Genomic DNA, 26,193 nt, shown 5'->3' with positions numbered 1-26,193 from the left:
GTTTGGACGGAAGCGGGAGGATGGTAAACAAATGGCATGGAAGAGAAAAAAAATTAAAAAAATAGATCATTGGCATTCAGCTGATCAGGAACAAATGAAACCACTGTGCCATGTTTTTTAGTGAAGTGGAGGCAAACAGAGATGAGACAGACAGAGAGAGAGAGAGAGAGAGAGAGAGAGAGAGACAGAGGGGGGGGGGAGAGCAAGAGAGTGAGTAGGAGGGGAACATGAAGGAAGGAGAGAGCAAACGCTGGGAGGTCTCGGGCTGGAGGAGAACGAAGGAGACGATGCGGAAGACACATGAAAACACGCAACCACGAGCATCAACTTCAAAGAAGACTCTGGAGAGAGGAGGAGGACGAGGAGGGAGAGTGAGAAAGAGAGAGAGAGAGAGAGAGCGAGAGCGCACCACAACGTCTCTGTCATGTCTCCTCCCTCTCTGTGTCTGACATTTTCCGTTTAGAATTTTTTCTTTTAATTGCTGGATTAGTTGTAGTTGTTTTATTGGCCCTGCATGCACAGGAGTATCTATCTATCTATCTATCTATCTAACAATACGAGTGAAACAGTTGAAATCTTGTCGATTGCCTCCAACACGTCCTGCTTTGGTCCCAACTCACCTGGAACTGGAAGGAGTCGCTGTCGGTCCCGCGGCCGAAGTGTCGGTACCAGACGGCGCCGTCGTCCACGTCCTGCTGGGTGAAGGACGTGGTGGCGGTGAAGCCGTGGTCGTCCACCAGCGAGGGGTGCCATCCCTCCGGGGGGGCGTCAGCGAGAGCGGCCACCAGCACCACCTCACCTGGAGGGAAGGGGGCGGGGCAGAAACGAGGAGGCGGTGACCTCGTCATGTTCAGATCTGCACTTTTTTTTTTTTCCTGTTTCCTCTCCCCTGAGCTGCACTGAAGGCAGACTTTTATTTTGACAGAGTGATGTGACGGTCCAGTGCAACCAGCTGGTGCATGACTGAGAGAAGCCGGTCAAGTTTTATTCATGCGTTACCATATTTGGGGTGCCCGTCCTGGGTGTGAAGGGTGTAGACGACGTCGTCGGAGCTGACGCCCTTGTAGTCGGCCTGCAGGTATTTTTTGTTCAGCCGCACCATCCCGCCTTCCTTCACCCAGGTCATCGGCACAGACAGCAGGTGAGGCGAGTCGGCGGCCTGAGAGGGGAAACAGGTGGAATGTGTGAAACCTACAACCCCCAAAAGAGATGATCTAACTTTAAAGGCCCCTTGTGATGTAACACACACTTGATTATGTCTCAGCCAGTCAATGTCAGTCAAGTTTACTCTCTTCTTCTTTTGCGTTGGAGGAACAGGAGTGCGCTACAATACGCAAATCAGCACTTTGTGACGTGGCTGGTTTTGGCTCCGCCCTCTGAGGCTGCCCTATTTCTGGTCCAACGAAGCATCAGTTCCAGTTTTATCAGAAGGCTGGAAACACAGGGCTACATTTGCTGCTGCACAGGTGCACTGCTATTTATTTTTCCCAAACAAGCTTCTGTTTCTTGAGGCCACTGTGACTGGTGATGGTTTGCATCTTCATTAAAATCATTATGAAAAAACATTAAAAATCTTTCTGGGTGATGAGAGAAACAGATGTCAGCTTGCTTCAGTGGAATGAAGTCTCTGGTGTGTTCAGTGTAGCTGGTGTTTAAAGCCCTCAGCTGCAGCTGCATGATGTTTTTTTTCTTTTGTTTTTTTGCAGCATGATGACGACTTGATGACTTTAAATTTACATTAGACGCCGTGGAGGAGGTGATGCACGGGGCCTGGTGCTCGCTCCACCAATCTGGAGCAGCGACCCGTGACAGAAAAAGACGCCCTGCCTCGGACCTGCACTGAGTCACGACGCCGGGTCACGGTTCTGCTGCCTCCGAAGGAAGTGAGAGGGCGAGGGATGACAGGAGAGCAGACGGATGATTCAGTGTCGCTCCAGGACATTCAGCAGGCAGAAGAAGTAGGAGAAGTAGAAGAAGTAGAAGGAGAAGGAGAAGGAGAAGAAGAAGAGAGGAGGAGGAGGAGGAGGAGGTTCCTTTTTATATTTTTATATTTATTATCTAAATAAAAACAGCACTCAGATGATTCTTAACTGGCTCCTTCTGCAAAACTGATGGCCTGGATTTTATAGATGTGTTTAAGAGCCATTTACTGCATCTGTTTAAGAGATACAACAAATAGCGCAAAACCACAATTTCAGGCTTTTCAATGGATAATGATAATAACGCAAATCTGTAAATTTTTGTCAAAAGGCGCAATATGAAAAAAGTGCAATGACTAAATCTTCTCATGCCATGAGAAAATTCTTTTTTACAAATGACTTGACGCAAACACTTCCATGGAACAAACCTGCAAAACCCTTTCAAAGGAAAAGCAAAAAAAGGAAATTATTTTTCTTTAAAAAGCTTTTTAATGTTGCCTGAACTCTGGAAACCAAACTTTGGCTTTTTGGCTCTTGAGTTACAATGTAGAAGATAAATCCAGTTTATCAGGTTGATCTTTGGCTGAACGCAGCCATTTCATTTATTGCTGCATATCTGTGAGAAAAGAGCAAAATCCTGCTGAGGAACTTGGAAGGAACAGACGATATGAAAGTGGGCAGGTGTGTGCGTGTGCGTGTGCGTGTGCGTGTGCGTGTGCGTGTGCGTGTGCCTGTGTGTGTGTCTGTTCCTGCAGATAAACGGCAGGAGACCCTCTCCAGCTCACCGTCGCCGCCCTGCAGGGCCGAATCACAAGACTTGGCCGCCTTGTAGCCTGCAGGACGCAGTGGATGTCTGCTCAGAGGCTGGAGAGGCATCAGTCAGCCTGACAGGCTTTTAACTCTGGAGGTCCGACTCATCCAGGATTATTACCAACCTCTCCTCCAGACCACCGCGGGCCTCTCAAGGACGCCTCGGCTGCTCGCTCTCTCTCTCTCCCTCACTCTCTCTCTCTTTCTCTCTCTCTCTCTCTCTCTTTGTTGTAAACTATTTCTGGCTACCAATTAATTTGTTGACTACCATTATTCTCATTGTGCTGTGGATTATTATTTTCCTATGACTGTTGTATTAAAGTAAAGTGGTCAGATTAATTCTATAATGCGCTGATCAGCCAGTCACACGGCAGCGATGAGACACGCTGGAGTTTAAACAGCATCAGGACGAGGAGGAAAGGTGACTGGCATGACTTTGAAGGTGGTTCAAGTGGCTGTAGGGGCCGCCAACCTGTAGACCAGTAACCAGTAACCACTTACTAGTCAACTAGTAACCAGTAACTAGCCATCTAATAACCAGTCACCACATCACAACCAATTCCAGGGCCGACAGGGAAAAGTGGGAATATCCAGTGAGCCTTGTGGAGACATCAACGCCTTGTTGGCATCTGGGGTCAGAGCTCAGACAGTTTGGAGACGGCCATAGAACGGCAGCATGACGTGACCAAGTGAGCGAGCGAACACTGCAGAGCAGATGGAGGTTTTGCTTCAAGCTGGACGGCTGATGGAGAAAAAAATAAAAACTTTGCTAAGAATGAGAGCTGTTGTGTTAGCATCCATAAAACACTGGCGAGCTGCCAGCCGCGATGGTCACACCGCTGTAATAATAAGGACAGAGACGTCGCTCCTACATCCATAACTCTGGCGGGTGGAGCGGAACAAGCTGATGGACTCGTCAGTCAGCGGAGCAGAGAATAAATCTGGAGTCGGTGCAAATCAAAAGACGGCAAAGTAAACAAGGTTGGCTTTTTTTTTTTGCGGTCACGGCGGGAGGAAATAAAAATGTCAACAGAACTTCTGTACAAGCGTGACAAAGTCAACACAAACACACACACACACACACACACCCTCTCTCTGCTGGGCAACAGAGCCATTAGTGTTCCGGCTGATTGGACAGAAAGAAACAAAAAAGAAAACAGCAAATCCCCTTCAGCCGCTGCTGGGAAACAGGGAAGTACCAGAGGTTTTTTTTTTTTTTTTACTTTTCAACTTTTAGGAGGCTTAGCACCCGCCCACCCCCACCCCACCACCGCTACCCCTCCGAGAAGGTGAGTGAAAGCCGAGGGTCTTTCCTGCCTCGGTGTCAGCAGAAGCTCCAGTTGCAGCGCGGCTCAGCGCTCCGGCTGGGTGGAGACACAGACAGTCCATCCATCAGAGGGTCATTACAGCCTGATTAGTCTGCCGCTCCACGGCTCCTTCATCCAACTTCCAGCCAGGCTGTTGTCTCCACCCGCCCGACCGGCCGGCCGGCCGGCTGCACGGCCCGCACAGCGACCGCACTCGGAGCAGACGCCTCGGGATTCAGTGGCTTAGCGCCGCCCAGATCCAATAACCACCCAGAGTTCTATTTAGAAAAGGTTTAGCCCAGACGCCCGGGGATTCAAAATCGAAGGCCGCTTTAAGGAGATTTATTTTTTGGCGGTAAGTGCGGGGGGGGGGCAGGGAAGCTTTTACCGCCTTTGATTTTATTTCTAATTTACTTTTCTTATCTTTTTTTAATTTATTTTTATCCCTTGATTGTTGTGAGGATCTCTGTGCTCTGCAGGCTTCAGTCGCATTCTCACTTCAACACGTGCGGCTAAATTAAACTCCACCGGCCATAAATCCTCACCGCCGCGCCCGTCTGCCGCATAAACACTCAGAGATATTTGGCTTTTGGACGCTGCTAAAATGCACCAAGGCCTCCAACAGGTGAACCTACTTCCTCTAAACCCGCCCAACTGTCTGGGCAGCACAAAAATTCTGCTCTCTGACAAGGTGATGAGCTGCCACACACACAAACACACACACACACACACACACACACACACACACACACACACACACACACACACACACATTTATTCAGCTCTCACAAGAATACAATATCTCTGCTGCAGCATCAGCGGCTGCTCCCCAGACATTTCTGTATTGATTTCCATTGCGTAGTGATCACCCTGTGCAGACTCAGCCTGAGGAGGGCGAGAGTGAGATGGAGTGAGGATGGAGTGAGAATGGGGTGACGAGAGTGGCACGGCTGTGAGGGAGCCGTCCGGAATATCCGGAGGCGTAAATCAAGGTCGTTCTCACGGCTCTCCATCACGCAGTCTGATGCATGACATAATGCAGCATCAGGACATTCCGCTGTAGCGTACCTGTGTGCGTGTGTGTGCGTGTGTGTGTTATTGATTTCCAGCGGAAGGTTGAAGGAGGGGAAAAAAAAAGCGAACCATCTGCATCCAGGCCGAGCGGCCAAACTGAAGTGTGTGAGCGGAAGCAGAGGGAGAGAAACGGCTGGTGGGGGAGAGCCTCCTGCAGCCAAGATGGAGGAGGAGGAGGAGGAGGAGGAACTGGCAACCGGCAGGAAGCTCCAAACCAACCCGGTGTGAAGTGATGAGTGTTCAGAGAAAACACAGAAAAACACACCAGACTAACAGTTTTTTGCCATTTTATGAAACAATGCAAAAAAAACAAAAAACAAAAAACCAAACACAATGAAAACAAACTTTTCTCTCTGTATTTGTAGAGGTGCATTTAGCCACGGCTGAGAAACCCTCACTTTGTTTTTGCTTTTAATGGGACCCAATGGTCTTTTATCCCTTTACGGTTATGTTTGCACTCCTTTTATTAACTGTGTGCTGTGCGAACAGACGGAGACATTCAGGACAAACACTCTCTGGTGGACCACCAGTCAGAGAGAAAAGAGATGTTTGTTTGTTTGGACCCAACTGCAGTTAGACTGGAGATAAATCACAGGCTCCAGAACTGCTTTTCAAGGCTGCCAAAGGGTTTCAGGGTAAAAAAAAAAAAAAAAAAAAAAAAAGAATAATAAGACAATAATTGTAGCTTTTTAATTGGTTCATACAGGATCTGCAGGATCTGTCCCGCAGGATGTTTGAATTATTATACATGTGATACATAGAACGAGTCCCAAGCTGCTGCTGCGTGTGTTTATTCCAGTTCCACTGCTGTTCCTCAGGTTACAATAAAACATGATAAATTCTTCATAATTAGATGTTTTCTTTTGTTTCTGTGTGCCCTCACAATCCGTCTCACGCTGAAGTGCCGTGTTGTGCTCGGGCCAAAGGTGGAAATCCTGCAGAAAAATATTTTGTCTGCAGGCTCCAGATGAGCAGAGCTGTGATGGACTAGAACCGAATCCTGTTGCTGCTGCTGCTGCTGCTGCTGCTGCTGCTGCTGCTGCTGCTGCACTGTTGCATCTGATGGATTTCATGGTTTGGGCCAAACATCCTCAAAAAACAGCACGTCCAAACAACCCCCCCCCCCCCCCCCCCTCACCCGTAGGCGACGATGCAAACAGAGCTGCGCCGCTGTGCAGGCACGTCGGGTGGATTCAGCCTGACGGACGGGCGGCCCGGCTGAGGCCATTAGTGGAGATTAGAGCAGCGAGCGCACGTCACAAGCGTTTAGACGGCGTCGCCTCAGCTGGTCGCAGGGCGACTGAAAGCACGGCTGCAGGGAGACAAAAGGGGACAACTGCGCCTGCAATATTTCTCCCCGCGCAGAGAGAAACTGCTCTTCACCTTGGGTGTGACAGTCTCGCTGGTCCGCGCTTGTGCCGGATGCGCGCTGACTAAATGAACTTCCAGAGGTGGAAACGGGGCCTTTCGCCGGCGCCGCAGCTTGCTTCAATAAATCATGTCCGCTTTTATTCCGCTGGAAATCAATTATGACTAAGAAATATTTTTTTTTTATTACCTCCGCTCCGGCATATTTAGGTGTATTTTTCCCATCCGTCCGAGGACAAGCTGAGAATGTGTCCGGTGCAAAATGAGAGAAATGAAGATTAATTTGGGAGGCTGGAGCGGCTCGACCTCACAGGTCGGCCTGCTCCTGCACTGCGGAAATTGCCCTGCACACATCAGAGGCACCATCGCAGAGCTGCTGCTCATGTGTATCCAACTCCAGCACTTCACTGCCCTACTGAAGCACTTTAATCCCCATTATCTCTACATTCATAACCACTCCAAAGCACTTTCAACAATAACTGTGAGCTGGACTCTGTATCATTACAGCCCAACACACCATCTACACACCCCACACTGCCCCCAATCACCTGGTCTACCTCATGTTTTTAATTACAGAGGCCATCCTGGTATGTTCAATATTCTCTATGACTGCAACTGAGCTCTAGCTAAGGTTTTTTGGTTTTTCACTTTTCTCTTTGTTTTCCCTCCACTTCTTTATTTTAATGGCTTGTTTGTTTGCCTGTGCTTCTACTCTCTTCCCGACGTCTTACTTTGATGATTGTCTACTGCCATTGAGCTGTATTGTAATAGACCGTCTTATTCTTGTTGCTCTACTGCTGTTATTGATCTCCTTTTAATGGTACTGTGCCTACAACAACTGGCAGGGGGGGCCACCAATGTAAATCAGCCCCTGGCTGAAATTTGGGTACAATCACATCCCTGCAAAGTGGGCTGCTGTACACTGTACTCTGTCCTCTTGAAAAATAAATACATTGAAATTGAACAGTGTCTGAAGCATCTGGGGCCATAAGTACAAAAACAGGACCAACATGCAGTTAATTATGCAGTCTGCCAATGAGTTACTTCTAGCCAAAGGGAGCAATAATGTCAACTTAAAGGCAGAAGTGTCTCCGCGCCCTACACATTATATGATATATTTATTATTCCCCATGCAGCCACTTGTGTTCCCTCAAAGATCTGTGTGCATTAACCTGTGGTGCTGCAGCTGTATCGTGGAGTCGAGATGCCTGACTTCTTTTGCCATAGACTTGCTTCGATATAATCAAGTGGGTGTCAGCGAGGATTCCTTCATCGTCTACACATCACGACTGACTGACTAAAGAGCAAACCTTCACGTGTCCTACCTTCTGGTTGACGAGGACCTGGAGGAGGACGTTCCTGTAGCTGTGTCCGTCGTTGACCTGCAGCACCGCCGTGTCGCCCGTGGCCTCTGAGCCGTCGTGCACGTAGCGGACCTGCTCCTGGCTCAGCTCCTCCAGCTTGAAGCGGCCCAGCGGCCGCTCGCCGTGCAGCCGCGTCAGCCGGCCGTGGCGAGGCGGCTCCAGCACCATCACCAGCACGTCGGCCGGGTTGTCGGGGTCCTCGATGTGCAGGGTGGACTTGGTGATGGTGGCCTGGTCACCGGGGCCGTCCACGGACAGGGGGGAGAGGGCGGTGACCCTGGGGGGCTGGAGACCATACAATATGGAGGGAGGTCAGAGGTCGAAGGTCAGGGAGGAATGTTTGGTGTCACCATCAGAAGCTCCGAGCTTGCCATGTTTTCAGACCTTTGCTTTCAGTTTAGCTGCTTTTCATTATTAATCACCAATGCAAACTGGGATTGTCAAATAAACAAATGCAAATTTAGCCCTCTGTTTGCATCCTCCTACAAAAACACTGGGTTTTAACTCCGTCCTAGAACTGATGCATCATTGGACTCTGCACGTGTTTGGAAAGAGGCACAAAGAGGGTGGCGGTCTCAGAGGGGGGAGCCAACACCTGCCTGAGGTGTAGTAACTGCCCTTGTGAGAGGTTAAGGTGCCCTTTGTGACATCACAAGGGCCTGATTCCAAGAGTGTTTCAGGACCTTGAAGTGCAGGACGGCTCTTTTTTTCCGCAGTTTAATGACACATTGAAAACAAACTGATCAGCAGCGGCAGCAGGAGGCCTCCAATTATGGACAAGGCCGAACACTGTCAGCAAGTCACTCGGCCGGTTCTGCACCATGGGCTGGTGTAAAAAGCGGGTTCGAGGAGAGGCAGCTGATTTTCAGGACGACGGTGGCTGGAAGAGACTCCAGTGTGTTTTGCAGCCTGTTGCTGAGCTTCAGGGGACTGAGAAGATTTGCTCTGAGGCTTGTCGCTCTGCTTCTCGTGCAGACGATGTAATTCTGCACCCCCCCTCCCCCCACAAACCCCTCCCCCCAGAGAAAACAGATGGAAGAGATATTTCCATCAGCTGTATTTGCAGCTGTATGCATCAGACACAGGCAGAAACAGGTTGAAATTTGCATTCTCGTATTATAACCAGTTATAACACGGGGAGGAGGTTCAACACGCGGTTCAGGCCCTAGGGGCGGCCCTGAATGGCGGCCGGCTTCGGCCCGTCGCCCCCGACTCTTTGTCACTAGAACAGCAGCTTAAGGAAAGTGGAGAGAATTAAAGAGGCCGTAGCCACAGAGATGAATGGCTTTTGGAATGGCGCACTCAGACACACACACACACACACACACACACACACACACACACACACACACACACACACACACCTGAGTTTAATACTCAGAGCTCCCGGTAGCTCACACTGACAGATTTTAAGACGTTGGGGAGATTAAAGTAGAGAAAACCTTGCAGAGTGAACTGGGCTCCCACCTTAAAGCCTTTGTCATCACTTGTGCTGCACTCTGCAGGAGGAGGCGCTGACGATGACGATGACGTGCGTGCGTGCGTGTGTGTGTGTGTGTGTGTGTTGTTGTTCTTTCAGATCATGCCAGGACCTGCTGCCTCACTAAGTGCAACCACCCAAAAATCTCTCCCCTCCAGGCAAACAGACAAAAAATAATAATAATAATAATAAAAAGAACCTCAGGTAGGAGGATTAACCTGCAGCTCTCACCTTAGTGTGAGGGGGAGGGGGGGCTTTGTCATCACCCATGAGGCCTGTGGAGCTCCGGCGTGCTTAAACAGGAAGCAGTACTGAGGGGAAAAAAAAATCTTTGCCTTGCTTCTAAAGTTGTTGAGGTTTTTTTTTTTTTTTCATTATTTGTCTTGTTTTGTTTTTCCTGCTGCTCTCGAGCTGAACGCTGCTCAGAGGGATGAGGAGGAAACTATTCCTGCCTCGCTTCTCCTCACCTGCGGTTTTCTCTGAGACTTTTATCCACAGCTCTGCTCCTCTGGTCTCTGTGTGAAGCAGTAATCATCTGCAGGTACTCATCATCGCGGCAGGGAAAGAGATTAAAAAAAAAAAAAAAAAGGTTTTACAAAGAACTAAAAAAAAAACCTTCAGCTCAGAGCACTTAACCTGGTCCAAAAACCATTCATTCATTCATTCATTCATCTTCTATACCCGCTTATTCCTATTCAGGGTCACGGGGGTCTGCTGGAGCCTATCCCAGCTGTCTTAGGGCGAAGGCAGGGTGACACCCTGGACAAGTTGCCAGTTCATCGCAGGGCAACATAGAAACAAACAACCATTCACACTCACATGCACACCTACGGACAATTTAGAATGTTCAATTGAGCTCACATGCATGTTTTTGGAGTGTGGGAGGAAGCCGGAGAACCCGGAGAGAACCCACGCAGACACAGGGAGAACATGCAAACTCCACACAGAAAGGTCACAGGCCCCGGAATCGAACCCACAACCTTCTTGCTGTGAGGCGGCAGCGCTCACCACTGCGCCACCGTGTCGCCGGTCCAAAAACCAAACCGCAAAAATGAAAATGGAACCAACCAGCGGTGGCTTCGCCTTTCACACCACTAGACAAGACAAACAAAGCAGCAAACAACAAATGGAACAACAGGAGTCGATTGTTGCCGCACAAGCCAAAACTAAAAAGAGCACTTTGGATGACATCAACCTGTGTGATGTGTTTTGATGTGGAGCGACGCGAGAGGAGGCCATCTGAGACTCACAGTGTGTGTGTGTGTGTGTGTGTGTGTGTGTGTGTGTGTGTGTGTGTGTGTGTGTGTGTGTGTGTGAGTCAGTGTTTCTCCTCCTTGATGCTGAGATGTTTATGAGCCTACTTGCAGTAAAGAATTTCAACAAATTTTTTGGTAGGAAAAAAATAAATAAATCCAGCAGCATGATGCAAGACTTGTTTTGATGTGCCATCCTGAAAACCCTCCACGAAGAAAAAAAATCCACCCCCGAAAAAAATAACCAAAAACAAAAACCTGCGCTACAAGGCAACAACAAGGCAACGCGTCTCTTCAGTTCAAGTCACGATGCGACTGATTTTTAAACACCTGTGCCATGTTCTGTGGAAGTGCCGCCTTGAAGTTGGAGGAGGTGTAAATTAATTCCCCAGCATGTCAAGTACTAATTCCCCTTGTGGTAACCAAACAACCTGGAAATAAGAGATTAAAGTTCTTGGTGAAGTTCTGGCCACCAGCAGCTTGAAGGCTTTGGTAAATGTTGGGAAAACAAACCACAACGCCACTGATGAGCAGGTAGACAAGTATTTTCAGTGACTGAGGTTTGTCATATGAGTTGCTTCACACAGCAGCAGCAGCAGCAGCAGCTCAGAAGCCCTGCAGGACCTTCTCTCTGCTGCTCGTAAACTTGGAGGAAAACTGGTGGACAAGTGGGTCCTGAATCGCTGCCTCCCAAAGTAGCCAACAACTGCTAATCCAAGGCTAATCGTGCTAATCCAATGCTAATTAATAACATGTTTATAGTCCACCTTCTAGGAAATGACTGCCGAACGCTGCTCAAGAGCCGGAAAATTACTGCAGATTTGCACATCGTAGATGTCATACTAGCGATTAATTATTCCGGTTAATAAAGTTAATGCTGTTGTAAAACATGACATTTAGCTTCAAAATATTTATAGACCCCCTTTTATATAAATGTGATGCTAATTTATGCATTAGACAAAGTCTTAATTATGTTCGGTTCGTCATTACTCATTTGTCACTTTGTGCAAAGTCGGGCTTTCATGTGTGTGTCCATCAATCTCCCTCTCACACACACACACACACACACACACACACACACACACACACACACACACACACACACACACACACGCACGCACGCACACACACGCAATGAGGGGAACTGACCCAGCTGTCTGTCTCAGCAACATATCAGAGGGTGGGGGCCACTGATCGCCTTATTTCTCATTATTTTCCATATTTGTGTCAACATCGTTCAGGCATCACGACTCGCCGGGCGAACGGCGGCACCGAGGGGAACACGGTGAGGAATGCAGATCGGCGGCGGTGACAAAGCAAATAAAACAAAAGGGAGAGAGGCGCTCTCTAAATCAGATCTTAGGAGATGAGCGGCGTGCTGCCTCTCAGGGTGTGAATTCATCATCAGATGCTCTCTCGTTTTGTGTAATTAATTGGAGGCCGTGTTGGTTTTATATTTTCTTGTGTCTTGCGTCTGGATTCGGCTCCCAATGTGACGGCAAACAAAGCGTATTGTGTGCTTTGTACTGATTAGGATTTGGGGATGTTTGTAAACAGCAGGTAGAAGGTGAGGTGATCAGCAGACAGTGTACAAGCTCAGCCACGAGACAAAAAGAATGTGTTTGAACTGAACAACACCGTCCATGATTTGCTATAATCAGTTGTTAGTTGTCCAAAACTTGCTAGTGAAATAATGTGAGGCTGCAGGCTGCACAAAGAGGAGATACAGGCAAAGGTTTGGGGCGCAGCTGAAGTACTTGTTGCGACTGTTGCAACCGTATTTACTCCACATTACCTGCATGGAAACAGCCTGGACTCGAACCGTTGCCGCTTGAGAAAAGAGCTGAGGGTCGGCGACGCGCACGCTGAACTCGCCGGTCCTGCAGGGAGAGGAGAGAGAGAGAGAGCAGAGACGTCAACACAATGACTTTGAAAAGCCATTAGCAGTCTCCATACTTGACTCTTTGACATTAAGGAGACCCTGAGGTGACCTTGGCCTGGGAGCTTTCAGGGGAAATGACTCCTGCCAGGCTGAACCTGATCGCCAGAATGCAGTTTTATATGAGAACTTTATTTAAGACTCAGTGTGTGTGTGTGTGTGTGTGTGTGTGAGTGTGTGTGTGTGTGTGTGTGTGTGTGTGTGTGTGTGGGGGGGGGGGGGGAATCAATAAAGGAACTTTTGCTGCCAGCAACAACACAAATAAATAAATAAATAAATCATAAATTACTGGTTGACTAAATGTTCGTACTTTCAGCCAAACGGCATCAATAAAAACAACCTTAAGTCTATGAAATTGTTCTCAGGCATAATATGGAACTAAAAGCCCACAGCTGGCCGTCTGTCTGTATAATTGCTGGCTGCTCTCTATCAGCTGCAGTCTGAGTGTTTGATGCCTCAAGGACACTCCAGCAGCACACAGAGTTCCCACTCACCTTCCTGCAGCTGTGCTTTATTTATTTATTTTCAAATAGAATCTTTCACATTTGTGCAGCACCTTTCAAACATCCCCAAGCTGCACTTGAAATTTATTATTTATTATTTTTGTGATTCTCCTTACCACAAAAAAAAGAAGAAACGATATTTGCAGAAGCCTTTTCAAGTCTTTATTTTGAATTGAGGATTTCAGTTATGTAACCAAGTGGGGTTTTTTTTTTTTTTTTTTTGCTGGAGATACAATAAGGAAACATGTCCTGAGCTGTGAGTGTGTTTATCGATGTTGCAGCAGGTCAAGGATGGAGCTGCGTAGAGGCGCTTGGAGGAAAAGCAGCCAGTTTCTGATCCACACCTGTGTAAATACAATTATTAGAATTGCAGCAATAAAGGCCAAAAATATCAGACAACATATGAGGAACAGAATGAAATTGTGGAGATACATTTAAAAAAAGAAACAAATGGAGCTTCCTCTCAATTTGAATTTAAGAAATATGATGAAAAATTCCTTTTTAAAACACAAGCCTTGTCTTGTTCTTGCTGCTGGACCTGACTGTGTTTGTTTTGGCCGTGTGGCTGCAGTCCTCCAAGCAGCACACTGGGCATCATTTGGGAAAATACAGCCGTAATATGCAGATTAATCCTATTTAGGCTCTTATATTTTGGCTGCGTGCATTAATCTAATGGGCCAAAGCTGAGCAGTGGACCTCAGTTCGCTGAATGGCGGGTAGGCCACCATTTCAGGGCCAAAACCCATTTGGGTCAGGAGTGACTGATGCGAGTGTGGCTTCCAGTCCAGGCAGCAACCCAAACACGTTGCTGATGTTGAAATGAAAAAAAAAAAAAAAAAACAGCGTGTGAGCTTTTTAAAAGGCAGCGTGAGTTCCATCTAACGCCTCTCTGATCGCTGGCGCCCGATATAAACGCCGGGTCGTCGCAGCGACAATTTCAATTTGGCCTCAATCTGTAAAAACATGTGAAACGGATGTTGGGCCCCACGTGTAGGCTAATGGAAATGAACTCCTCACCCAGACGTGAAATAAACAACTGATAAAAAGCAGCTTGATGAGACGCTGCAAACATTTCTTCCAAGAACAGGCTGAGCAGACAGCTCATCTCGTCCTGCCTCCCCCCTGCATGCAGAGTGATTTTAAATAGGAAGACCCAGCGACACTCTGACTCCTTCATTCCTCAGTATTGTCATGACTATCCCGGCATGTTGAGGCCACGCCGCACGTCCACTCAGGAGGCTCTGCATTAACCTGAATGACCAAACTAATGAGAACCACGGTTGTGTCTTTCACCAGGACCTGTGTCACCTTGTTGGAACCCCTCCCAGCTAATCTGCCTGGAAACTGCTGCCAAGACTGCTTTGTCTGTCTCACAGCAGCAAGAAGCGCAGGAATAAACTTGCACACTTGGATCTGAGCTCCACACAAAAGCTGCACCACCCAGGCCTTGAGCCGCTCACCTGGCCCGACTGCACAGGTGAGCTGAATCCTACAGCTTAAAAAAAAACTTTATTTAAAACCACACCCGCAACAACTACAGCTACAATAGGCTGGGCAGAGGAATCATCTGTAAGCACTCATTCAATCTTAATCTGCATCTTTACCTGCTAATTATAACTTTTCTCATTATTGTTTTTGTATATTGTCTGAGTTTCACGCTACCTTGAAGCTAAAATGAGGTGGCGGGAACAACACACTGGAACGTCTCTTCCCGCCTGTCGCCCAAACCTCCGCTGTGATAAAAACATCCTGCATTGCTGGCGGGAATTGCGAGTGCGGCAGAGTCTAATTTTTAATTGTCTGAGCCCCGAAGCCTTGTTTTCTTAATTGAGACACAGGTAAACGGTGTGAGTGTGATGAGCAACATAACGCGATGCAGATTGATTGATGTTAAAACTGCACGCGTGGGCCTTCAGCAGACATGGGTTGAGGTGCAGATGGCCGCGACTCCTGTTTGTTTTCGGAGAGTGTTTCAACTTGTAATAGTCAAATGTTTACTTTTACTTTTCTTTTTTTTTCTTTTTTTTTTAAAAATGCAGATTTAAACAGTATTTTAAAAAATGAGTTGGTTTTTTTCCAGTTATTTACTCATGAAAGCACAGCGACAGCGGAGAGCAGGGGAGACAAACTCCCGCAGCGCTGCATTAAAGATGCACCGCCGCTGCTTATTTTTCCATGTTACTTCCTGCTCCTGTGGGTGAAGAAATCACTCCCCCTGCCTGCTGAATAATGGATTTTTAAACCGTGCCACTGTTGTATGTCAGCGGAAAATGGCAACTGTGAGAGGACTAATGTGGAGGAGCCGACACCAAAATCTGACATTTACCACCGAGGTGCCTCCCCCCCAACCCGCCACACCCACCTCCACCCACCAACCCCATCCACAGAGATACTCTAATACTCAATTTCACAGCAGCTATTGGAAAAATTGGACCGTGAAGGTTGTTTGACAGAAAACGCAGGGAATTTTTCCCACTTTTCGAAAACATGACACTGACCTGGGCTTGTCTTTTTGGTGCCTCAGTCGAACCCGACCGCTTCTCAGCTCCGCCCAGGTGAAGGTGTCGTCCGCCGTCAGTTCCCGACCTTCCTGCCCTCTGTGGAGCAGCAGCCGTCCGTTGGTGGGGCTCTGGACCAGGTGGAAGGTGAGGCGCTCCGGCGGGCTGTCGGGGTCTTTCACCTGCAGCAGCGTGTCAGGCAGCGGTGCAGAACCAGCGATGGGGACCAGCAGAGAGCCGTTGACGTGCAGGACTGGTGGGTGGCTGTTGACTGGGGAGAAACAAAGGAGACGATATGAGGTTGTGAAACTATGAGGTGAAACCAAGAATGACTAGAGAGAGTTATGCTGCAGGATGCTTTGAAAAAGTTTAATCTTAATTTCATCCACATTTGAGGAACAGTAACCTGACCGCAAGTCCCTGCGGTTCCTCAAAGGTACCTGAAATAAGTAAGTACATAAAGTAAATTTCACCCGCTGGGCCTTGGAGGAACAGTCACGTGACTGAATACAGAGGGGAGAGTTGCGATTGTGCTTCAGCAGATCAGCTCGTCTGATGCCTCACCACTCAAACTGGACGATATCTCGGCCATTTTTCGCTCTGGCAGATGAGACGAAGGTGTGACATGGAAACAGTAAGTGCTTCTGTCCATGTGTGCATGGACCTAATGAGGAAAGGGGTCAGACTTAGCTTGGCATTTATCAAGTTGGCTGTAATTGGCCCTGCCTTTGTAATAGGAAAGTTCTTTAAAGATGGGTGGATTAGATTTCCTCTAATGATGACACCAGGCACCTCCAAATATCACTTTTGGTCAGGCAATTAAGCCCGCAAGTTTAGATTTTAAGGAGCTGGTTGTTGAACTTTTTTGTCTTTGCTGGCAAAAATGAAGGAGGAAGAAAAAGTTGAAAAGATAATAATAGTAGTATTACTCTACGGCCTGCGTCTTCACTTGATTAACTTGTGGCTTAGTGGAAGCCCAGAGGCTGGGAGCCATTCATTAGTCTGCCAAAAATAAAGCATTGATAATGTTTGAAGGGCGGGTGATTTCCATGTAGAGCCGCTGGTTGTCACATCACGCAAATTATCTCAGTCAGTCGGCTCCGAAAAAAGCCCTGGGCGTCGGCGCCTGCAGGGCGACGGAGAATGTTTGAGTGTTAACGCTGCAAAATCAAAGTACAAAACTCCTCTAATGGGCCGAGTCTGCACACAGAGCGTGCGAGAGTGTTCAGGAGGACTAATTAGTTTATGGCCAGGGAGAAGCGAGTCATGTCGGCCAGCTAGCAGAACCTCAAGCCAACCAAACCGCTTCGTAGCCTGGAGGTGCTGTGAAGAAATGATTTACTTCCTGCTTTTGCTTTTTGTCATTTCTGTCCAATTGCGTCCAATTCGTTGCATGACTTTGGGATTTGGCGCCCTCTCTGGTAGAGACATGCGCAGAGCGGAACGAGACGGGACGTAAACGCATCTGCTGTAATTTAGGAGCCGGTTGCAAAAACTCAACGACACAATATTAAAGCGACAGCGCGGCCAGCAAGGAATAAAAACAGAGTCCGGCTCTGTCGCGGCGATTTCCTGCAGATGAGCTTCAAGCGGCCGGCCATGCAGCAGAAGCAATTAAGACGGCCACAAACACTCACACATTTATTTATTTCTTTTTACGAGCTGCACCAAAAGATGGACGTTAAAGTTTAACGACTCGTCCGTCCCTGCCGGTGGTTTGCTGAGGCTGGTGGACAAATCAGCCGCAGATCTCTTCATTACGTCCGAGTCATTTAAACGCACTGCGCAGGTTTTTTTTTTGTTTTTTTTTCAAGTAATTACCATGGCAGGTTCTGGTCTTGTGGTCGGCGTAGTAGCCGTGGCCGCAGCTGGGCGTGCAGTATCCGTCCAGCAGGTAGGTGGGGTCACGGCAGGCGGTGCAGCGGCCCACCTCGTCACACAGCACGCAGTCGGAGGAGCAAGCTGAGGGAGGCGGAGGAGAAGCTCAGAGGCCGCTGACATGAACTGTACCTGCGTCTATCCGGCATGGGCAAACTACGGCCCCGGGGCCATATGTGGCCCGCTAAGCTTTTTTAATCCGGCCCGCCGAATGTGGAGAAATGATATTAATAATAACAAAGTCATGAAATAGCAGTATTTTTTCCAGTGTTTTAAGAGTCATTTCAATAGAAAGCTAGAGGGGCTTCAAAGACACTGATTTTGTTGAAACTTTGCCTTTGTTCATTTTCAACTTGACATTGAAGCTACATGATTTGTTTTTTTTTGTTTTTTTACATATCCCTCCATACATATGTATAAGCCCCTCTGTCAAATTTTAGAAACCAACTGTGGCTCACCAGTCAAAAAGTTTGCCCATCCCTGGTCTATGTAATTCTGGATTCCAGTTCGTCAAGCGAAACTTTGCACAAACTTCCTGATGGTGGATCGTTCTTTTATTTCCCTTACGTTTGCAGACTTGCGAGGAGGCATCCAGGAAGTAGTTCCTGCCACAGTCCAGCACACACTGGCCCTGCAGGGTGGCGTAGGGCTGCTGGCACCGTCGGCAGCGGCCGGGACCGTCGCACTGCACGCAGTGATCGTCGCAGCCTTTAGGAAGGAGGGAAAAAAGAGAAACAGAGTGAGAAACACTTGGTGGGAGAACAGGACTCCTGCGGCGTTTACAAGGCTTTGCTGAGGAAATGTGGAAGTTGTACCACTATCTGATGCATATTCTGTGTTACCGCACCGCCGTATACCGCTGCTGTATTATTTAGGCGCGATAAAAGACTTGGGGAGGAGTCGCCTATCGACTGCCTTTAAGCTGATTCACTGTTTCAATAAAAGAAGCAAGAAGGAAAAGAGAGCAAATGCTTCTGGAAGGCAACTTGGAAATGGGCGCAGTAATGTGTAGCAGCGAACCAAGAAGGAACAGTTAGTTTCCAGGTAGAAAGGGGAACAGCCTCTGGTCAAGTGGTGCACAGAGGGCTGTATGGTCAGGTCAGTCTGACCTGCCCTGTCGTCTCATGCAGCCCTGAAGGGATGGAAAAAGGTCTATAGTTAAAACTAAAGTCTATGCTGCTTTACTTGACTCCACCTCCCACAATGCAGGCTGATTTAGTGAGCCACAAAGTGACAGTATTCCGTAAATCTCAGCCAGCAGCCGTGTCACATTGACATCGACTGTGCGGGCGAACATCGAAGTAATCGCACCAGCTGCTCTGCTTTTTTTTATCTTATTTTTTTTATTTATTTCTTTCTCTGACTCAGGGGCGACGCTGTCGCTGCCTCTGAGGTGCAATCGCTCTCGGACTTCTTGTGAGTGCACTGACCGAGGCATTTGTCAGCGTCCTGGTAGGAGCCGGGGGAGCAGCTCTGGGTGCACACTCCATCCTGCAGCACGTAGCCGTCCATGCAGAGCAGGCAGTCTGTCCTGAGAGGGCCTTTACAGGCGTTGCAGCTCCAGTCACACTCTGGAAACACACCAAGAGCAAGTGTGTATGTGAGTGTGTGTGTGACAGAGAGCAGTAGTTTAAAAAGGGAGGGCAGAGAAAAATTTATCTCTATCTATCTTAATTTTGAAGGCCTACTTGTGTTGTTTTTATTTTTCCTGCTGTAGCTGCTTTATTATGGCCGATGAATTAAACTTCCTAATATTTGAATTAACCCTCCCTACCAAGCAAAAACTGTCAGACACGGCCAGTTGAAAAGGAAAAAAAATAATTAAAAAATTCTAGTCATTAACCTTTAAAAATTCTACATTAGAAGCCTTTTAGTTTTCATGGGCACACAGCTGCTGTGCAGCATCAAAGTCTCTTTAGTGGCACTCGGCCGAGCCGCTGCTCTAATTGAGGGACGGCTCCGTCGGGCCGGTGATACCTGGAAAATTGAGGCAAAGTGCTGATCAGGGAAAGTCAGTGAGGTGTTGTTAAGAGTGAGGCGGGCCAGTTTATATAAATTGAGGTGGGCGTCCGCGCCTTGACAGCGTGAAAAGCCTGGTTAAGTGCTGCTGACATTAACGGCCTCAGACTCTGTCTATTCCAGCGTCCTTCGAGAAAAACGGAGGGGAAAAAAAAAACCAACGTTTTTCCTCAACACTTGTTTGGGCGTTGCCAGTGAAGACGCAGCCAGATTGGGTCTGACAGGAAGCGGGCTGCGTCGCTAAGCGGCTGATAAGATAGGTGAATATTTGATTAGCTTAGAAAAAAGGGTTACTCAGGCTGAAGATGGAACATCACATCCTCTGAGGCTCATTTATCGACCTCCAAGCACACAGGAATTAATAGAAATGAGCAAATTAGCTGAAATTAGTGTAAAAAATAGATAAAAATAATAATTTAAAAAAATTATGGAAGTGCAGTGCATTCACTGGATAAAAAAAATAGGCACCTTTTTTCATACTTACGAAATCAGTATCTCATAATGACGAGAAAAGATCTCGTCATTATGAGATCAGGATCTCGCAGTGCGCTTCCATACCGGCCAAGTGTTGACACACTAATATCAATACCATCCTCAGTTTTAAACCAAGAAGGTAGTCATAGCAGATTAACTGCGATAGCGCCATCATTGCCCACTTTTTCTTTATTTTATCTCATAATTACAAGTTCTTTTCTCATAATTACGATTTCCTGATCTCATAATTACAAGATAAGGTGCGTTTTTTTTTTGTTTTTTTTTAATCCATTGAATGCAACGCGCTTCCGTAGAAAATAAAAATAGAATTTGAAAAATGTGGCCCCGCAGACAATGCGCTCAACGCTGCCACATGCAACCTGGATGGAGAGATGACTGCAGACGACGGAGGGCAGGGACACGCCCCCCTCATTATGAAGGCCATGTACCTCTGCAGACCCTGGTGGTGGTGTTGAGGTAGTACTGATGAGCGCAGGCGTCGTACTGGCACTCCCCGAAGAGCAGCACCCTGGTGGGGTCGCGGCACGCCGTGCACGCCGCCGCCGTGTCGCAGGTCAGACACTGGCTGTCGCAGGCTGGCCGAGACAGAAAAGGCGGAGGGGTGAGACGGTGGAGGGGTGAGACGGTGAGACGGGAGGTCAGAGGGGGAGGAGTTCCAGCCGTGAGCTGCCGGCTTTAATGAGGCCTGAGTGCACCGTCGTGTCAACCGAATGACCCGGCCAACACGGTGGCATTTCAGTGCAGTAACCCCCCGCACCCTTCCCCCCCCGGCTCCCCTCGGAGGAAAACATCATCACACTCTGTTCCATCATTTTTAAAGGTGCCATGTTATACAAATATTTTGTATTTTATTTTTCATTGGTGACTCCAGTGGAGCAATCTCACACAAAAAATGCAAAAACAAAAACAAAAAAAAACTCAGCTATCAAACAAACAGCATATTTAGCCTTCTGTTTACAGCCTTTACCAATAAATGCTCAGATTTTAGCTTCCAGTTGAAAATGATGCTTTGCCGCACCTTCCACAAACTACCAAAAGCCTCAATGGGCAAAGTCACTGACCTGGGAGGGTATCAATGCCCTTTGTGACATCACAAAGTGCTGGTTTTGGACAACAGAACTGGGTGCTTTAGCGCACATTATCTGAGTGATGCAGAAACCAAAGAAGCAAGAAGATGAGATTTTTCAATTCTGGGGAGTTGACTGGCAGGATAAAGAGACAATGTTGGAACATGACAACCAAAAAGCTTATTGTTGGTTAATTGTCATGTTGTTCTACAATAGTAGTTGCAGTAGGTGGCTGGGTTACACACAAAAAAAGGCTCCATTTCTTGAGATTATGATGATAAAACACTGGTAAGATAAATACTGGGACCTCCACAGATACACAGGAGTGAAACAAAACTGACAGCTTGAATCTTTTTGCCACCTGGAGTCGAGCACAGCTGCTCTGAGAGCTTGGGCTCACCGGAGAGAGAGATGGCACATCTACGCAACTCACTGGCTGTTATTAAATAAGATCTGCAGTATTAAGCTGCATTCGGGGGCTAATTAGTCTCCCGATCTTTTGGCAAAAACCCCAATAAAAGTCTTTAAATGTCAGGTCCGCCGCGTGGCTTTTAAATCAACACTGAGCAGCTGCTGGCGAGACGCTTTCGGGGTGACGGGAGCCCCCGCCTCGTGTTCGCCCTTTTAGCAGCAGCGCTGCCAACACTGCGCTAATGGCGACTAAACGGACAGAGATGGACGTCTTAGGTCTCGAGGCGAGACCTCGGAGTGGCTCAAGAAGGACCCGGACTTCACGCAGACACGGCGCTGATGTGAAATGGTGGCGGCGCCTTACGCTGGCAGATCCGTCGACCGTCGTCATAGTGACCCAGTGGACACCTGGGAGCGCAGAGGCCGGAGGGCAGCAGGACGCTGCCGGGTGGGCAGGTGGTGCAGGAGAGAGGCCCCGCCCCACTGCAGGAGTCACATGATGGATGGCACCCTGTGGAAAGAGATAATTATACAGTTATAAAAAATACAAACAATGTAATTTGCAATAATAGTAAGAAGAAGACGAAGAAGATTTTTTTTATAATTTGTTATTTTTTGCCAAAATCATCTTCTTACAATGATTTGGTAAATTTATTTGTGTTTTCTGAAAAACGTAATTAAAAAAGCAAAAAAGACTTACTCCACTATTTTAAAAAGGTGTCCATATTATTTAACATATCATGTTTTGGCCTTCAGGCCTACAAGGATTCAGCCCTTAACACAACCTGAAAGCTTAATAATGAAGTGAAACGTGGCAGTGCTTTTAACCGTCACCAGCTCACATTAAAGGGAAAGTGTGCGGACGACAAGGCTTTCATTGAATGTTACCAGGAGAAGTGAGGCTGGACTGGAGCGAACAAAGTGTGGGAGTCCTTACTGAAGCAGGCCCCGTGCCAGCCGTAGTGGTCCGAGGGGCAGCTGGAGACGCAGTGGTCGCCCAGCAGCCAATCACCTGCCACTTTGCACCACAGGCAGACGCTGCCGACGCCCGTCTGGAGGTCGGCGGAGCAGCGCTGACAGTCTGGGCTGCACCCTGCAGCGAGGAGGAGAGCACAATCACACAGCGCCGCTTCTTGCCACCACAAAATCAGAAGCAAAAAGCTTCCAAGCAGACATTTGGGACAAGGTCAAACTCAAGACCCACGGACTGAATCTGGAGCGCTGAGTCATTGAGTGCATCCCAACAAAGGGCATAGTACTTGTCTCACAAATGGAACTCCAGTTGCGGCAATGCAAAAAAGCAACCAATAACAATAATAAGCAGATTGAAGTGAACAGTAAATCTGAAGTCAATCTTGCGTTTGATGGTGTTTGAAAAGTTTGATATTTGGATAATATTAGATGATTTGTAACAACACATACTGATGGGCTTACAAAAATTTCTGTGTCCGTTCAAAGGGATACACAACATCAGCAACTTCAGTTGTTGTTCAGTGATTTCTCCACCACTCATATAGTCTTGCAGTTGCAAGCGTCATGCTGGCGGTTGCAGAATGATGATTTGCCAATTTATTGTCGTTTTTTCATGACAAACTGCTTTGTTCCCCTCATCTTTTTAAAACCCTCAACCCTGACTGTTTGTCGTAGAGAAAGCAAAGAGAGATCTGCACTGATTTCTGCACTGATTTCTGCACTGATTTTATACCTCAACGTGTTTTTGATGGGATTTCGAAGCCAGTGTCCCGTAAATTAACAGCTGAGTGCAGGAGCAAGAATTAAAGGAACAGTTTTGCCATAACGTCTGGATGAGCTGTGGGTTATTCAAGGACACACTCGACCTGCTGGGAGTAAAATACAAGGTAAACAACCAATAAGATGCCACTGTGTCCTGTGTGTCCTGTGTGTCCTGTGTTTTTCTGTTTTAGTCTCCTCCAGTATTTCAGCTCCGCCACAGGCCCTCATCTGCCCGCAGCTTTTCCCATCAGAACAAAGTGGGAACACCTGGTGCTGCTTTATCTGATGGTCCGGCCGCCACAGCTATCGGCCCGCGCAGAGATACACATCTACTGTAAACAGCAGAAGAGCAGAGCTCCGCAGGTGAGCAAAGCAGATAAAAGGCGGACTGGGGGGGAGTAAAGCAGCGCTAAGACTTTGAAGGCACGTTTGCTCCAGAGGATTTCAGGTGAATTTGAACGTTGGGACGATTGCGGGGCAGACGAGTGTTAAAACATACGACCACCGTGAGGCAAAACTATATTTAAAAGCCGCTTATTAAAGATTGCTTTCTGATTTAGCTACGGAGGCACATTAATAATGACTCCACCCACCCATGGAAAAAGAACACTGTAGATCTCTTGAAAACAGCATTTTTAGCCATCTGTTGGCTCCCTTCCTGCTAAAAGCGATACTTTGATGGACTTCGGACAAGTTTGGCTTGGAGACAAAGGACAGAGCCTCAGGGGGCGGAGCAAAGGCAAGAAACTGATTGAAGACGGCAAGACAAATGCCGTGTAAAATTCCTCATCCATGATTGTGTCAAGTGAATGTGAAAACTACTGCCATTTTTTTTCTATTATTATCTGACGAACAAAGACTGCAGCTGTAAACACAGAGATGCTATATCAAACCTGCCGTCTCCAGGGCCTGGAGAGAATGAACTGGGAGACACACTCTGCTTCTTCCATTGCTTTTTCTCAGAAACATGCAGGTTTACAGGTTGAAAACAAGTCTGACTGTGCCGACACACTGGAGTTCTTTCACACAACATCCAACAAAAAAACCAAAGGGCTTCCCACTGGGCCTTTAGCTTGGTTAAGTCAGACAGCAAAGATATAACCATAAGCGTTGGCTCGGTCAGAAAACTAAAGTTTGAGGCGGCAACAGCTGCGTTTCCATGACAGTTTTTCGCTAAATAAAAGCGATATTTCTAAAATTTCAACAAAGTACAATTGCAATTTGCAGGTGTTTTCATTGAATGCTCATCTTCCTCCCTCAGTCCATCACAGGAATTCAGAGCTGCTCTCCTGAACGTGGCGTCTGTCCAGTCGAGTCATCGTCTCCCTCTGAAGCAAATCCAATACAAACAGGCTGAAAAGGAGACGCAGGGAATGAAAGAACTCCCTCCGCACCTTTCATATCACGCCACTTTGGAACAAAAACACGCATCAGCATTCCTGCTGCTAACCTGGCGCAGGTGATCCGGCTCCAGGTGCAAAACAAATGGCTCGGCCGTGGAGATAAGATAAGTCAGACATCGGGAATTCAGCGGCGGCGCGAGCAGCAGTTGAATGTGAAGTTGAAACTGCTGGTGATGCAGCGGTTTGAAACGTCAGCGGTTTGAAACGTCTCTACATTTACTGAGCAAAATCTTTGGAAAAAATGTTTCTTAAAAAAAGAGTGATGATTTGACAAATGCATATTCTACACTCTAAACAGGGATGATATCACAGAATTTTGTAAAATATTGAACAGATACCCAGAAGTATCAACATTTTGTTTCATAAAGGACTCATGCAATTTAGTTAAATAATCCATGAATTAATTCAGCCTCCGGTCCACAAGGCGGTGCTCAGTGAAAAGTGAAAAGTGAAAAAAAAGAAATACTTTTATTAATTTATAATTAAGTACATGTCAGTAGCAAGCTTAATATTGAAATCAAATTTTATTGTATTGTATTGTATGGCGTTGTATCATACAGTATTGTATTTATTATATGTTCAGGTTGTATCTTGTTGTGTGATATGTTGTATTGTATCGCATGTTACTGTATCATATCACAGTTTGTTATGTTGCATCATATGGGATGGTATTGTAAAGCACTGTATCGTGTCGTATCGTATCGTGTCGTACAATATTCTGCAGATTCTCTATTGGGCCGCATCATCAAACATTATTTTAATATAAGTTTCCTTCCAATTAAATGCGCAGGTATCCTCTTATTACGAGGATACCTCGTAATAAGAGGAACAAAAGTCGTCTTTATTTGAAGTTTTGCCGTGAGAACAGAGGAGGCGCCGCAGACGCTGAGAAAGCTGCGTGTGGCCCGACTGTGATCTCACCCTGCAGAGACACGTCGGCTTTCCAGACGGAGCCGTCAGACGAGTCTCACTTTTCCCTTCATCCTCTGGGGAGAATCTCACTATAGATCTGCTTCATTCCAGAAAGCAGCGTAAGGAAGCCATCCGGAAACTTTCTTTTTCAACTTGTGTAGATTTTAAGATAAAATACTGGGTCAACAGCTAATGCCTCACAAAAATATTCTGTGGTATTTTTCCCATTATTTTGGACGTCTTTCCCTGCTTTTGTTTTTATTCTTGACTTATTGTTAACATAACTATCTATGCTTTGTCGACCTTATTATTCTACCAGTATAGCTGGTCTACGCAGCTGAAACAATGGTTGGCTCTCTCTGCCGCCTGCAGAGTTTGAATCAACACTCCTGTGTTTTTAATCTCACCTTTGGATCCTTCTACTGACTGACGTTAATACAAATGGAGTCTGTAAGGTAGATAAAGACATTTATCTTTATGAAAATGAAAGCAGGATTTCTATTTGCTGATGTTCCTCGCCACCGAGCCTCAGTTTGTCTGGGGGGCACTGCCTGAATTATCACTTAATGTTGTTTTTTTTCCACGCTTTGCGCTTGTTCCCCCCCCCCCCCCCCCCCCCCACCCAAGGACCTCATGAAGACCCAAAGATAAAAAATGGAAAATCCAAAAACAGCCCAAGGAGCTTCCTGGTTCTGCAGCGATGCCTTCACGTTGATCAGCGACGGTGTCACTGGTGCGGGTCAAAGTCAATTAGCTGCA

At 47.2% G+C, this 26,193-nt stretch overlaps 1 protein-coding gene across 3 annotated transcripts in view; it reads right to left on the bottom strand.

Annotated features, from left to right (window-relative positions):
• fras1 (Fraser extracellular matrix complex subunit 1) overlaps positions 1 to 26,193 on the bottom strand; it is a 164,523-nt gene that overhangs the window by 36,781 nt on the left and 101,549 nt on the right. For all 3 annotated transcript variants that reach the window (XM_076046922.1, XM_076046921.1, XM_076046923.1), the window contains 11 exons: positions 22,323 to 22,478; positions 21,750 to 21,896; positions 20,336 to 20,482; positions 18,824 to 18,964; positions 17,961 to 18,101; positions 17,337 to 17,477; positions 15,516 to 15,786; positions 12,371 to 12,455; positions 7,804 to 8,127; positions 1,000 to 1,159; positions 621 to 799 (listed from right to left, as the gene is read on the bottom strand). In XM_076046922.1, coding sequence (XP_075903037.1) covers positions 621 to 799; positions 1,000 to 1,159; positions 7,804 to 8,127; positions 12,371 to 12,455; positions 15,516 to 15,786; positions 17,337 to 17,477; positions 17,961 to 18,101; positions 18,824 to 18,964; positions 20,336 to 20,482; positions 21,750 to 21,896; positions 22,323 to 22,478 — 1,892 coding nt within the window. The remainder of the gene's footprint in view (positions 1 to 620; positions 800 to 999; positions 1,160 to 7,803; positions 8,128 to 12,370; positions 12,456 to 15,515; positions 15,787 to 17,336; positions 17,478 to 17,960; positions 18,102 to 18,823; positions 18,965 to 20,335; positions 20,483 to 21,749; positions 21,897 to 22,322; positions 22,479 to 26,193) is intronic.

This window comes from Nelusetta ayraudi, unplaced genomic scaffold (assembly GCF_046127955.1).
Source record: "Nelusetta ayraudi isolate G7.1 ecotype Tasmania unplaced genomic scaffold, CSIRO-AGI_Nayr_v1 ptg000092l, whole genome shotgun sequence".
NCBI classification, from domain to species: domain Eukaryota; kingdom Metazoa; phylum Chordata; class Actinopteri; order Tetraodontiformes; family Monacanthidae; genus Nelusetta; species Nelusetta ayraudi.
This window is presented reverse-complemented; position numbering and strand designations above follow the sequence as displayed.